Genomic DNA, 15,940 nt, shown 5'->3' on the forward strand with positions numbered 1-15,940 from the left:
GAGCCTCCCAGTCTCAGAGCCAGGTGGGCTTCTGGTTCCTTCAGCTTTCCTCTACATCAGCTTTCCTTGTGGGGTGCAGGCTGGGTCTGAGCCACCCACCTCTCTCCTTCCTGCTCTCCCTCTGTAGTGAGACTCACATTTGGGATGCAACCAGGTCTCCTAGGCCCCTCCCTTCCTCTCCCCAGCTTATCAAGTGCTTTTGTTGGCCCTATGAACCATCTACTTCCTTCGGTAGATGTGCCTGATCAGAGAGTCTCCCACAGCCACATGCTTTGCCTTCTTGGCAAGCTTTTCTGTTTGGACCTTTGTCAGAGAGGTCAGTGGAGGTAAGGTATATTTTAAGAATGACCTTAGATGTGGACTGTTCACTTGAGTTAACATTTGAGTCCATTAGAGACATGGACAAATTGAGGACATATTCTGCAAAAAGCATTTGGGCTGTCACAGCAGAGGACCAGGGTTTCCAGTGACAACTGTTTGCAGGCCAGGATAGCAACCCCTCCAGTCTCCAGCTATTCCTCCTGCAGAATGTGTGCTGTGACCCATGGTAGACCCAGGACTGATAGCATCTTCTTAACTCTCCAGCTCTGCATGTTTGGAGAGAGTAGTTACATAGGGGCTGTGATCCACTCCCCCCCCCAAAGTCTTATCCCTTAATGCCACCCCATCACCTCCTCCTTACAGTGGTTCCTGTCTTCACAGTCAACCCTCTAGAGCTTCTGGCTTTTTTGTGTCTAGTTTCTGTCTCCTGTCCTTAGATTCCACACACACACATACATATACCTTCCCCCCACTCTCTCTCTCTCAGAGCCTTATTGGTATTTGGTAGCCCAGGTTAGCCTCAAACTTGGGACTGTCCTCCTGCCTAGGCCTCCTGAGTGCTAGGAATTGGTACAAGTCATCATGCCCAGGTAGAAATTTCTTCTTCCTCTATTCCAGAGTTCAGAAGCCATGAAAGTTGACAAGTAATGCCAGCCCCACGCGAGACAATAGGGGGTGGCCATATATATGGCCACCCGGGGATGCCATGGCCACATGGGAATCCCGAGCCCATCACTGATCAAACCAAGGCCACTCCTCTGAAGGAGTAAAAACTTAGTGTTGAAGGTATCCCATATCCAAATGTGGCCTTCACATAATTCCGCATTTAAATGAGTATGTTAAATGAATTATCATCTCTAAATGATAAATAATTGAAATTATTTTCTTGCCTGCCTTCCCAGCTTCCACCCTTTACCCCCACATATCACTAAGAGATCTAACCCCAGCCTGCACCCCATGGAGACAGGCTTAGTTGTCTCTGTGTGGGTGCTTTATATCTCAGATACAAAACCGAGCATGTCAATCATTCAGATTTGGCAAGATGTTAAAACCCTTAATTAAACCAAACAATAAACAGAGGTTCTCCAAAGATTCATATGCTTAGTCAGGATCTGGCATGGCAGTGATGTTATGCATGCCAATATGTAAACCATGAGCATATTGTGGGAGGGTGACACTAAGGGGGAATTCTTGAAGGCCAAATGAGGAGCATTACATAAACCGCAACCACAGGCTTTATAATCAATAGCAAGGATGTTAACAAAACTAGAAGCACTTGTTGGGCAGACAGCCTTGCAGAAGTGTTTTCTGTATAAGGTCGTGGTGGCCTGTGCGCAAAGAGATGTGCTTCTAGCAGAGTCTTCTGTCACAGTTCTTGACATCAGATGTCCATGTGTGCCTCCCATCCTTCACAATCTCCCAGCTTTGTTAAGGTTTGACACAAGTGACTCCATTTTGATTCTGACTGTTTGCATAATCTTAAGGAATACTTGTTTTTGTATTTGTTGCCCTGGCTACTACTGTTAATGCTGCCGTTCATGCTGGAAGACCTGACTCTGGTACTCCCTTGCACGTCTCCATCAGACAGCCTGAGAAGATGCTCTGACCTTAGACTCTACCAGTTCACTTAGTCCTAGGCTTATTTATTCTTTAAAACCTTCTGGCACTTGTTTCCAACTCTCCCTTCCTCTTCATTACAGCACTGTAGTTTCTGAAGTTGCCTGTCATTTCAGCTGTCTCAGCCTCTGACTGTGCTCCCTACTCCCATCTGACTGTGCTCCCTTCCTCAGTTCCTTACTTATTCATGGTACTGTGGCCGCTCTTCCTGCCTCCTCACACACGTTGGGTAGGTCAGGCTCACTGTCCACACACTTGCCCTACCATCTTCATGTGGCAGCTGTCCCAACTATATGTCCTTCTGTCCTTCTGTTTGGTACCCCAGGTGCTCATATGTATCCGAGCTTGTGTACTGACGATGGGACAGGCATGATTGTCTTCTTCCTACATGGATCCTACTTCATTTCATCAAACGCCAGCTCCTCCATGACACTCACTGGCCTGCCCCAGTGCTGTTTACTCGATCATCCTCCAGACTCTCACAGTGATTTACATGTTTCTTTCCAGCACATCCTGTTGTGTGTCATAGTTTGCATCAAAGACTTACCCCTTGATGCAATGGTAATACCTTTGTTACCTGCACACTCCCAAGTTTAGTGCACTGCCTTGCATTCACTAGATCCTATATAGACTTTGTAAGTGGAATAGAGGCTTGTCCTCTTTTAACTTAATTGGAATTGTTTTTTAATAATTTTTAAGTGTCATGTTTGCATCATTTTAATCCCTTCCTTTCCACCTCCAAATCCTCCCATAGCCCCCACATTCCCACTCACATTTATGACTTTTTAAAATTAATATTGTTACACACACATACACACAAAGTGCCTATTTGGTCCATTTAGTTCTGTCTCATGTACATGTGTATTGGGTTAGGGTTAGGGTTAGGGTTAGGGTTAGGGTTAGGGTTAGGGTTAGGGTAGGGTTAGGTTAGGGTTAGGGTTAGGGTTGTATAAGGGATTCTCATCTCTGGTGAATAATCATTTTTCCTCCCTGTGCAGCCATTGTCTGCCTATATCTCTCATCTATAGGTGAGGCCTTGTGAATTTCCACCCCTTTGGCATGTCAGGTGGTATTGTTACTATGCCTGTCTGGTTTAGACAATGCCTGTCTAGAAGAAACTGTCTTGTAGCAGGCATCCTACTCGTCGGATTCTTACACTCTTTCTGTCTCCTCTTCCATGATTGTCCCTGAGCCTTCTGTTCAGGGGTTGTATTGTGGATGCACTGGGGTTGGATACTGGGCATGGATAGTCGATCTCTATATTTTGACCAGTTGTGGACCTTTAGAATAGTCTCTATCATTGCAAAAGAGAAACTTCTTGGATGATAGGTGAGAGTTACTCTTATCAGACTGGGTTGTCCAGATCTTCTTATTATGTGGAAGGTGATTGTATCTAAAAAGCTCAAGCCTAGGTGTTAAAAAACCAAGGTTCTGGCGCTGGAGAGATGGCTCAGCAGTTAAGAGTGTGTACCCGTGTTCACAGCACCTATGTAGGCTGCCCACAACCACCTGTAACTGTAGCTCCGGGGTATCTGATGCCTCTGACCTCCGCTGGCTCCTGAACTCATGAACACTTAACCACGCAGAGATAAACACACATGCACATAATTAGAGATGAAATAGATCTTTAAAAACATTAAATCAAGGTTACTCAAAGAGTTTGACCAGAACCTCAAGAGGAAGTGTCTACCAATCGTGACTCATCCTGGTCCAGTTCTAGAAGTGTGCTCTTCTGAAAAGTCATCACTGTGATTTGTCTGTTCCACCTAAGGCAATGCTTCTGCCCCGTGATGCTCAGGGGCAGGGGCAGGGGCAGGGAAAAATGAGCAGCGTCAGACAACAATGTTTCTGCCACACAGGCATCTGGAGTCCGGTGCTGTCCCTCTTTCCTACAGGAACAAGTTACAACCACACATTCACAAGAAATCCTCTGCTCCCATCCCTGGCAGATCTCGGAGTTTCCCACAAGCCATCTGGGTCTTTTCTATGGTCCTTTTTTTTTCTCAAGTTTTCTTTTCTTTTTTTTCCAATTTCATTATTAGTTGTTAATGTTCTTAAAATTGCAGATCCCCATCCATCAGGGATTATACCTTACAGTTAATAGCTGGGGTATAAACAGCTGTGATTGGACCTGTGTCTGTTTGAATGCTTATTTTATTTTGAGTCCTACTCTCAAATCCAGGATGCTAGAGACTACTTGTTTGTCACTTGTAGAAAGGAAGAAGCCATTAAATCCCTTCAGAGTCTTCATTCTTCCTGATTCCCCTTTGACATTTTTTAAACGTTTTGTAAAGTAGATACCATGGGATTGCTGTTTGCTGAGACGTGTCACTGTCTTTTCCTTTGGCATGACCCTTCTCGGATGACCCAACCCTTAGGCCTTCATAGCTCTGGCTTCCTGGCGTGACCCAGGTGTCACTGTCTTCTGTGTCTTCATCAGCAACGAGATTGACTTTGAAAAAAAAAATCATTAAAAGTTCACAGTAAATTCAGCTCCAAACAGTTTCCATAAACACAGAATTACTTTGGTTTTGTGTTCACAAGTCAAACTTGGAAAGGATATTTGGTGACTGTCAAAAGTTGTCATTAGTCTCTTTACCGATAACTTGATTTCGAGTCCGGAGGTGTGGCTTAGAGGTAGGGTACTCATCTCTGTCACACATGGCCCTGGGTTTCAGCTTGGAAGAAGCACAAAGAAACTTAAAGTAACTTGATTTACTTATAACCACAGTAACCTTTTTGCTTTGTTGGTTTCCCATGATTCTGGGATAGAATTCAGCACCTCTCTGTGCTAGGTAAGCACTCTCCCACTAAACCATAGCCACGATGCTGTTACCTGGTTTTATTGCTTTGTTTTTTGAGACAAGGCCTTACATCACAGCCCAGGCTGACTTAGCATTCACCATTCTCCTGCCTCAGCCTCCAAAAGGGATCACAGACAGGTGATACCACCATGCCCAACCCAAACACATCTCTTTATTCACATTTAGCTTTTTTTTTTTTAATGGAAAATCATTTGAAATTAAAGTGATTATTCTGGCCCTAAAAAGTGAATTATCCTGAGCCCTTCATTGGGAAATGATCAAAACATGGAGTCTGCTTATAAAATGGGGAGTTAGCTCAAAATGCCTTAGGAGCTGAGCACAAGCAGTGTCTTCCAATCTACATGAAGATGGAATATTTGTATATGAACAGCACTTGAATATTGGGATTTTGTTTTAGCTTTGGCCTGTGTAGTCAGTCACACGTTCTCACTCCAGAAACGGATTCCAAGCTGCAAGAGGGGCATCTTGATAGCAGAAAAGGTTCATCTCAAACTCTAATAGCTCAGCCACAGAAAGACAAGCAACCAACTTTCATTCCTCCTAAAGCTGGGCACAGAAGTTTCTAGGGTGTTTCGCCCCTGCTGACGTTTTATAGAGATGTCAACAACAATGGCTTCCACTCTTCTCTGTGGTTTCAGGAGCAGGCAGGAACCCTGGCCAGCTGTGCAGCGGACAGAACAATGTCCCAGCTGTTCCTAAAAGCAGCCCTAGTCAGACTCTACCTGCTGTCCACAGCTGCCTTGCCAGGGAAAGGCGCACTGGTTCACAAGGAGTTGCCTTTCTCTAGAGAGGAAAGAAAAATACTGAGTATTTACAGAAAAGAAAATTGGACCCTCCAGCCTTCTTTTAGTGGCCATGCCTGAAATGGCAGTGGGGAAGGCCAAAAATCCACTCAGGCAGTCTCGACATTAAGGCATGATTCATACTGCCCAGGATGGAAAATCCAGCTAGGGAAGCAAGAGCAGCCAGAAAACCTCCCAGGAGGTCCTTTGCCAGGGCTGGTGCCTGCTGTCCTGTGAGACGGCTGCATATGAATGAATGAATGAATGAATGAATGAATGAATGAATAACGGTCTCTCTCTCTCTCTTACACCCTCATAGTTCATGACCAAGAACCCCACTATGCGCTTGGGCAGCCTGACTCAGGGAGGCGAGCATGAGATCCTGAGACACCCTTTCTTTAAGGAAATCGACTGGGCCCAGTTGAACCATCGCCAGCTAGAGCCGCCTTTCCGACCTAGAATCGTGAGTGCCACTGTAATAGATCCTCCCCTTTTCTTCAGATGACCAAAGTCCAAGGAAAAGCTGGTGTCGCCTATGGAATGACAGAGTCAAGGTTGGCTGGCCCTTGCTGCACAGAGAGATGGGCTGGTTGTCCCTGAGACAATGTCTCTCCATGTGTTGACTATTTATCACAAAGTTTTCACCTCTCACTTGTGCTAGCTCTACCCTCCCTGAAACCAAATTAAAATTTCCCAGTAGCTAATACACGTAAGCTGCTTTAAGAATCCCTAGAAGAATTTAACTAATTAATGTCATTATTCCTAGCCAGTTTTCTCCTGTTCTTGGGGCACCATTTGTGCCTCTCCCAAGCCCTAAGATAGTAGAGAAGATGCTAGGTGCTCCTTCACTGAGCCTGGCTTCTTGACCTGCACAGCTTGTCACTTCTACAGTGATAGAGGACTCAGGCCAGACAGGCCGAGCCCCTTTGGAGAAATGCAGAGGACAACAATGGTAGCAATCTAAGCCACCAAGCTTGAGAGAGGCCCACCTCACAGTCTTCGAACCAAGCTGTACTTATAAGCATCAAGGGTTCCAGAGAAGGCAGGCTAAAAATAGATCAAGACTATTGGGAGGAGACAAGGTCTGAGACAAGGTGGAGGAGAAGCGTCCTTGAATCCGATAAGAGAAGTGGGATCTCTCACAAAGATGAAAAAGAAAGAAACAGACCTCCTTAGTATGCTTATAAAGATTTCATTTACCCAGTTCTTTTAAACAGAGTGAGCTTAGTCTGTGCCAGCTTATTAAACCTTGGATGTCCAGCAGCCAGAGGGATCCCACCAGCTCCAGCCCAGTGGGGTGTATTGTTTCTGACCAGTAACAGGTTATGCACTTTTGCTCTAAGCCTGGCATCACCGTCGTAAAACAACCCGAGAACCTCTTCTCACATGTGCAAAATGTGTGCAAACACTAAGTGGGCTGAGCATGAGTTTACTCAACCTCTGGCCAGATGTTGAGTGGGTGTGCCCCTCAGCAAGGTCTGCTGGGAAACCACACCTCAGTGAAATGGAGGCTAATGGGCAAGAGGGTAATAAGCAAGTCTGGGTGGCCACGTTAACTCTTGAGCCTCACAGTTCAAGGCTGTCCCACTTCCAGGGCACAGTGACTAGAGGGCAGGGCATGGGATGAGTAACTTGGCAGTTAGCAAAGGCCATAGTAATACACGTGGTGGAGTGGCCATGAAGCATCGCTCAATCACGGATATCAGAGTCAGAAATACTGCTCTTGACCAAGGATGCAGGCCAGATCTCCGAACTCTTGAGAATGGGCTGAGTCCCATCCATGCAAGAGAGCAAAGCCCCAAGCACATGCAAGCTGACCACAGTTTTCATTTTTCTTTAACAGAAATCCCGAGAAGATGTCAGCAATTTTGACCCAGACTTTATAAAAGAAGAGCCCGTCTTAACTCCGATTGATGAGGGACATCTTCCTATGATTAACCAGGATGAGTTTAGAAACTTTTCCTATGTGTCACCGGAATTGCAACTGTAGCCTTATGGGGACTCAGAACCAAAGGGGAAGGTGGATTTCTCCAGTAATTTCTTCTGTGGGAATTCCCTAGCATCTGCCTTAGAACACCAGCTTCACCTTCATGGAGCAAATGTTCACAACTCTGCGAAGGGCGGAGCCTCAAGAGAGCTGCTCTCTCAAGTCCCTGGGAGCCATGGTACATTTCAGTAATCGATACTGAGATAAGATGTTACAAAGATGTGCACTGCTCAACCCATGAGTCCCCAGGGCTCTTTCAGGCTAGGAGGAAAGACCAGAAGCCAAAGGAAGAGATGCTGGGAAGGATACAGGAGATCCTAGGGATTATAAGCCAAACAGGCTTCTTTTTTTTTTTTTTTTAAACTTCAAGAGACAAGGCTACTTTCTGTGGAGCACTCTACACTCTTCTTTAAGCCAATATTTCAGTCTGCAAAAGATTAAATGCTGATGAAGAAGTCTCTCTAGGGAAAAGAACGCCATTCTAAGTAGAAGTATGCGCTTTGAAGAAACTGCAGATGGGCGTTCTTTAAGCTCCCAACCTAAACCCAGAGTTGAGAGCGGAGGTTGGACACCACGGCAACCATCAGTGTCTTGAGTCTCTTCCACTTCCTTTCAGTAACTAGATATTTATTGAGTGTCAAATAAAAAGGTGCCATAATCTTCAGTAGCGTACACAGTAGAGTCATGACGCTTTTACCAATCCTGGGGTCCACCCAATGGTGTTCACGTTTTGTGAAAGGCCTCTCCACATTGCATAGGTCTGTCTTCTTTGTCTCCTGTTCATAGAAGGGCCACCACCACAGTCATGCGGTCAGCAGGCAGGCTTCCGTTGCATGCCACCCGCTGACTGGTAGAATCGAATCACCCGCACATACTTCATCTCAGGCTGACTCATTGGTTCCCATCCATGAACATGTGTGTGTGGCGGATCCATTGGCAGTCAGTTTATTTAAGTTACGTTTTCGGAGACAAAGAAGGTTGTTTGTTAGACACATTAATAATTAACAAGGGGCCTTGCAAACAAGGCTGATGACAAAGGTGTACCTTTTCGTGTGTAACCATATATACAGTTGAAAACTTTTATCTGGCTGAAAATAAAGGCATTTTGTAGCAAAAGGAAATTTTGTGAGAAGAGTGATTTGTCCTCTCCCTGACTTGGTGGATAGGTTTCTAATCAAACTAAAAAGCTTTTCACAGTTATTAGAACTCAGGACTGTAGGCAAACTCCTGAGAGGATGCATTGGCAGAGCATTTTGTATCCCTGAGGAGGGCGTGGTCAGTCTCATTCATCCATGTCTATACTCTGAATCGGAGCAGTGACTTCTGGGTATTGCTGCAGCAGGCTGATCCTCGGAATCTTAGTAGCTCTTCAAAACATTCACTATCCTTCACATACAGTACATGCCCATGGCCCTCTCTATCTTCTAACTGTGCCACCAAGAAAGTAGAATTCCTAAGGTCCACGGAGCAAGAAGAAAAGATGGGGGAGGTCCTCGTTTGCTTCTTAACCACCTCCTCAGAGGAACATATGCAACCTCTCTTGCCATTTGATTGGCCAGATTGTGGTATCCCTAAAGATGCCAGTGGCCTAGAGGAATTAGGAGATAGCTGAGCAGTACCACAGTCTCCATCATCAGTTCTTTTGGGCATTCCAGGGTGAAAATGATATTTCTGCATTAATAGGAAAGCTATCGGCCTTCCTGAAGATTTGTCTGGCATAGGTCAGAAGCTCGTGATGCCGTGTCTGTGTGGCAGGCAGGAGTAAATACGGTGCATCTTACAGCCTGCAAGAACTTGCGGTTATTGGTTTGCAAAAGTCTTGGTCTTGATAAGGGGTGGACCTAGATATAAAGCCTGGAGCTTTACATTCTAACCCCTCAGTCTGCTGGGAAAGATTGGAATTCTTTCTGACTTGGGAATTCTTGATCATTATGCTTGTTTTAAAATCAGTCGCACAAATTTTAAGCACATTTACTTATTCAATGCTCCTATGAATTGTGTACTCCCATTTTCATTATACAGATGGAGAAACTGAGGCACGGAGTTTTTTTTTTTTTTTTTTTTTAAATAGCTTGTCCAAAGTCACACAACAAAAGCATTAGGGCCAAGATAGGACCCAAGCCATTTTATTTCCAGAATCCTTGCTTTTAGCCCAAATGCATAAGGCTTTCCATTTAAAATCAATCCTATTTCCCTAACCTTTGTGGGGTTCTGAGAGTAGTTAAAAGGGTGTAGTCTGGGGTTCACAGGAGCAGGAAATAAGCTGCCAGTCTGCAGGAAGGCCTTAGTCATCCTCAGCCCTGTCATCCTCGCCCCTGTGCAGAACTATAGATCTGATGGGGAGATGGCTCAATCTGCAATCAAGGGCGGTGCTTCTCACCCGATTCAGGGAACTGGGGCAGACCCAGGTGACGCAATAGTGACTTCAGTTTCCTCATCGTCCAGAAAAGGAGAGAGAGAGGAAATAGTCTGGGTCCCACTGGGTCCCATAAACTCCACTCGCATCCCCTAGGCTAACCTCTGAGCCTAAGAGTTTACAATCCTTTCTTCCTCCTCCCAAGGTCTGTCTGTCTTTTGGTAACTCCAAGCCTCCTTCTCACTGACTGGGCTGGAGCAAAAGCCACAGCTGCTGTGAGAAGCAGGTAGGTGTGTACAGCCACCAGGCATATGGTGGTGGCAGCTGCACATTTATAGCCACGAATCCCGTGTGACTTGCTTGCAAGGAGAAGAGCAGGAAACACTGTGTCTGCCACGTGTTGGTTTTCATCGGGTGTGCAGTGACTTCAATATTCCAGACACACATTTATCCTTCACCATTTCCCAAGCCAGCAGCCAAGACCTTTCCCTTTATTTAGTCTTGGCTATCCGGATTGCTTCATCTGGCAGTGTTGACTTACAGCAAGCAGAGGCTGTGATGCCCTGGCTTTGTGGGCACGCTGGGTCATATAATTCTTCCTTTCATATCATCTGAAGATAAGAGTCTGATCCAAGTCAGACATTTCAGGAAATGAGTCTGCTCGTCACAGGTTCTCCTGGAAATGAGCCCTGTGGTCACAGGTTCCTCTGGGCTGGGTTGCAGGTTGGCGGGAACAAACCAGAGCACAGCTGTGAACAGAACTCCGTTGTCTTCCTTTCTCCCTGTATTGGATTCAAACCAAAGCTGAGGGTGCCCCTGGGCTTCATCCTATATCCACCCCACCCCTAGTCCTGGTCAGTTGTCTTTCTCTTCTCCTGTCTCCTCCTCTCTTCTCCCCCACACTTGGCTTTCAGAGCCAGTTTTCCAATCAACATGACTTAAAATCATTTGTGTGCTTATTCTGAAGATTCCTCTGGAGCTCAGAAAAGTCAGCCACCTTTCCCATGTATGTCTGCCTCTGTTATCACCCTATGGGCTCCTGCCCCAGCATAGACTATCTAGGAAAGCCACTTCTCTCAGCTGTGTGAGGCAAGAGGCCCCCAAGTTGAGAGAGCATGCTTAGTGGGGTACACACATATGGGAGGAGCCCACACTCACCCAGTGTTCTTAAGCAGAGGAAGTTGTTCCTCAGTTTTAGTGTTCTTGTCAGTGAAGTACAAATGACACAAGTGACAGTGGCTGCCTGCCTTGTGTTACTGCCTCAGGGGCAGATGGAAAGCATCTAGTTAGTACAGGACATGGGATGTGCTCTGTGTTAGCTATCATCACTACCAGCCGCTCTGTGGAGCTTAGGAGGTCCATCAGACAGTGGGCAGGACAGACCCCCACATACTTCATGCCCATCTCATACAGATGCTAAGCCAGCAACAACTTAAGAGGATTCAACTCTTCTGCTTGGCCCCAGAACCTCCTCAGTTGACTAAACCTTCTGGGGAGTTTCAAGTCAAGCCCAGAAGCCAAATATGGATGAGTTTTAAGTGTAAAATACAACTTGATCTAAAACAACCAGGCCAAGAATTCCCCATGGTCTTCCTAAGTGGCTTTTCTCTCCAACATGATAGGAATTCTGTTGTCCTTTTAGGTTTAGCTACAAGATTCATTTAGTTCACTTCTGACCAATTAGCACAAGGACCACACACATCCTGGGCACATGCAGCATGCTGTGCCACCAGAAGCCAAGATACCCAGGATGTCAGTAACTCCTATGGTTAGGCTATGCTCAAGGACCTAAAGCCATGGCAGAACCTCTACTCTCTTCTCTTTAAAGCAAGCTCTCTGGAGATGTATTGTGGTAAAAAGAGCCTCCACAGGCCTATAGATTCTTCTGAAAAAACAGCCCTAGATGTCCCCTGCCACATGTCATAGCTCTTCCAGATCCCCACAGTTGTCTGTCTTATGCCACCAAAGTGGTTATTACCCGACAGAGACTTCATTCTTCCAGTGGCTTGAACCGCAGCTAGAAGAATTTGGGTGAGACAAAGGGAAGGTTGTGTTAGGACCAAGTGTGGACGTGTTCAAGTGGGTTGCCAGAAGTGAGACAAACTTTATAGAGACATTTCAAATTTAGAAACCAGGGACAGTCTAGCAGTCATTTGACCGGACAGTGCCAAAAATACCCTGAATAAGCTCTCAAGGTTTTCCAGCCTTGTGCTCTGCTGGCTAAGAGTAAGTGGGTGGCTGTGCTCAATGGGCCTCTCTACCCTGACTGATAACGTCCCTGTCATCCATTGAAACCCCAGTCAGATTTGCTCTTTGTCCACCTCTGGGCAATCTTTATGCTTTATCTCATCTCCACATGAGCCCTGTGCTCTCTCGGACTCAAGATTCTTTTTTAGACACACACGAATCACTCATTCCCATAGCCACGTACTCACCAGCACCCCTTAGCCAGCTGCTTTTCCTATTCCTCGTGCTTACCCATGCGCTAAAGGGAAGAGGGTGACAGGCTCCCTCAGCAGCAGATGCAAGCAGAGCTGTTGCCAGAAGAGAAAGGACTCCAGGGTGCTCGCCCTTCCTCTATGGCAGCAGTTCTCAACTTGTGGGTCACAACCTCTTTGGGGGGGGGTGTGTCAAACAGCCCTTTGACAGGGGTCACATATAAGATATCCTGAAGATCAGATGTTTATATTACAATTCATAACAGTAGCAAAATTACAATTATGAAGTTGCAACAAAAATAACGTCATGATTGGAAGTCACCGCACCTTGAAGAACTGTGTTAAAGGGTTGCAGCATTAGGAAGGTTGAGACTCACTGCTCTAAGAGAAGGCTCTTGCCATTGAAAAAGGTGAGGTGTATGCAATGGTGTTTGCTAGGCCCTGGCATAGACACCATTGCATACACTAGCAAGATTTTGCTGAAAGGACCCAGATATAGCTGTCTCTTGTGAGACTATGCCAGGGCCTAGCAAACACAGAAGTGGATGCTCACAGTCAGCTATGGAATGGATCACAGGGCCCCCAATGGAGGAGCTAGAGAAAGCACCCAAGGAACTAAAGGGAACTGCAACTCTATAGTTGGAACAACATGATGAACTAACCAGTACCCCAGAGCTCTTGTCTCTAGCTGCATATGTATCAAAAGATGGCCTAATAGGCCATCACTTGAAAGAAAGACCCATTGGACTTGCAAACTTTATATGCCCTAGTACAGGGGAACGCCAGGGCCAAAAAGGGGGAGTGGGTGGGTAGGGGAGTGTGGAGGGGTATGGGGGACTTTTGGTATAGCATTGGAAATGTAAATGAGCTAAATACCTAATAAAAAAATGGAAAAAAAAATAAGGCTTACTCTCTTTCAATCAAATTATATCCCATGGCTTCAGATAGAACAAAAGTTTTAAGAGACCAAATTTTGAGTATATATCTTTAAATAAAATAATTAAAAAGCTAAGGAAAAAAAAAAAGAAAAAGAAAAAGGTGAGGTATTCGCTGATAAGCTGAACTGTAGCCCGGAGACAGGGTGCTAGGAGGCATTCAGACGAATGTTGGTAAGAATTTGTGAGATGAGAATTGTTTCAGCAGTGTTAGTTACTGAAACACTGGAAGGATGTTGATCAGGGGGAGGAAGGCTATCGAGGCTTCCAGAAGTTACATTCATGTATTCTGTCATTGTGGTGGGGAGGTGGGTATGATGCATTCCATGGTGCAAGTGTGGCAGTCACAGAATGGCTTGGGGAGGTTGGTTTTCTCCTTCCACCATGTGGGTTTGGAGGCTCAGACTCCGGCCATCAGGCCTGGCACCAGACACCTGATCCCACTGGGACATGTCACTGACCCTAGCTCATTTCTCCCTTCTTTGATGATTCCTGGACTGGTTGATCAAGGAGAGGTGGTATATTTTCTCTAGTTGAATTCTAATAACTTAAGTAATCAAGTCTCAGCTCGTTTCCTTGTGGCATATGTGGGTTAAAAGAGCAACGGTACCCAGGGTGTGTCAGGGTGTGTCAGTTAACAGGTAAAGATCAGTCCGAGACAGTGATCCTTCAGGCCCAACACAGCCCTGCTCTCCTTGGATTAAGACAATTTTAATCCTTCCTTTAATCTTACTTGAGACTTCAAGCCTTCAGTATCATAACTGTTAGATTACAATCTTCTCCATTCTCTCTCTCTCTCTCTCTCTCTCTCTCTCTCTCTCTCTCTCTCTCTCTCTCTCTCTCTCTCTAACACAGAGTTGATGCCAAGAAAACATGTTGAACAATGGTTTACATCCTTTCCCCTTTTAGACAAGTTTACCGTCCATGCCCTTAGCAGCCTGTCTGTCACTCACTTGGGAAACCTCTAAGAATAAGAAACCCACTTTGTCGCAGGGATTTGAAAACCTTTCCCTTCAGGATGCCCATGGTGAGGAGGCTCCGTTTAGGGATTTGAAAAGGATGCACTCTCTTATCATTGAAGGCCTGAGAATGCTGCCTATGGCATGATGCCCTGTGTCTTTTCATGCTTGCCCAGGTCAGTGTCATCTGGCCCTTTATTCTAGTAAAGCACCTCGGGAGAGCAAGCTCATGCCAGCCCCTTTCCAGACACTTGCTGCTTTAAGTTATAACAATAACTAAACACAAAAAGGAAGCGGCATAATAAAGTACTACTTTGTTTCCAAACTACACATATTCTTCCAGGAGATTCTGATATAAGAGCCAGTGAGCCTAGAGAGCCATTCATTAAACATATTTTTTAAGCTTATATGTTCTTTTTATTTATGGGCATGTGTCTGCATGTATTTATTTCCATATGTGTGCAGCTGTCTACAGAGGCCAGAAGAGAGCAATGCCTTTCCCAGGAGCTGGAGTTACCTGTGAGCCACCCCATATGGATGCTGGGAACTGAACAATGTTCTGTAAGAGCAGCGAGTGCTCTTCACCACCGAGTCACACCTTCAGCCTCCAACTTAAATTCTTTACCTAAACCTACTCGACAGCAAGGCAGCTTCATTTACATTACTGCTTCCATCTTGTCCTAACTTAACTAGCTTTTTCAGATACAAATGCAGATTATAGTCTGCGCTGGAAAAAAACTAATATGGTAACCTTTTTTCTTTATATATATATATATATATATATATATTCACTTATTTTTTATTTATTTCTTTTTATTAGATATTTTCTTTATATATATTTCAAATGCTATCCCAAAAGTTCCCTATACCCTCCCTCTGCCCTGCTCCCCTACCCACCCACTCCCGCTTCTTGGCCCTGGCATTCCTCTGTACTGGGGCATATAAAGTTGCAATACCAAGGGGCCTCTCTTCCCTGTGATGCCCGACTGGGCCATCTTCTGCTACATATGCAACTAGAGACACGAGCTCGGGGGTACTGGTTGGTTCATATTGTTGTTCCTCCTATAGGGTTGCAGACCCCTTCAGCTCCTTGGGTGCTTTCTCTAGCTTCCCCATTGGGGGCCCTGTGTTCCAAGAAGATGGTAACCTTAAGACTTGAGAGCACAAACAAGATAATTAGAGCAAAAATATAATCAGTAAATATCACTAATATTTGTCTGTTTCTAAATTATACGTATACAACAAGCAGAAGATAGTCATTGTTGCTACAAATGTGAGATGTAATGAAAACGCAATAGGAATCTGTGGGTACCCAGTAAAAACAAGCACACCATCCCCCGAGGGGCAAGTATCGTGTCTCACGTGAGCCCCACGGCAGAGCCCGCTGAACATTGCTTTGGTTTGACTATGTCTAGAAAAGTGAATTCCATGCTAGGTACCACAGTGGAGGAAGACAACGATGCATCATGATCCAGGAAAGTGATCTGGTTGACGGCAGGAGCAAAAGGCACAAAATGTAAGTGAGCGGTACCTAGGGAGAGCCACAGAGGAGAAGCCAGCTGATGTCACAACCACCTAAAAATGCTTGACTTAGGAAGGGGCTGGTCACCAGTAAGTCCATTGTAGAATGAAAATATCCTAAGTCTAAAGAGCCTTTAAGCCACCTAACCTATTGGCCATCACAGCTCATACTCTGTAAAGCACTGACTGGCGGGCCACA

The 15,940-nt window shown here is 45.4% G+C and overlaps 1 protein-coding gene across 1 annotated transcript in view; it reads left to right on the forward strand.

Moving 5' to 3' along the window:
• Positions 1-7,901, forward strand: part of Prkch (protein kinase C eta) — a 195,133-nt gene extending 187,232 nt beyond the window's left edge. Inside the window, exons 13-14 of the mRNA XM_021178757.3 lie at positions 5,865-6,008; positions 7,389-7,901. Of these exons, the coding sequence (XP_021034416.1) occupies positions 5,865-6,008; positions 7,389-7,535 (291 nt within the window). The 3' untranslated portion in view covers positions 7,536-7,901. The remainder of the gene's footprint in view (positions 1-5,864; positions 6,009-7,388) is intronic.
• Positions 7,902-15,940: the final 8,039 nt, after the last annotated feature.

This window comes from Mus caroli, unplaced genomic scaffold (genome assembly GCF_978045245.1).
Source record: "Mus caroli unplaced genomic scaffold, Mus_caroli_1 scaffold_14, whole genome shotgun sequence".
NCBI lineage: Eukaryota > Metazoa > Chordata > Mammalia > Rodentia > Muridae > Mus > Mus caroli.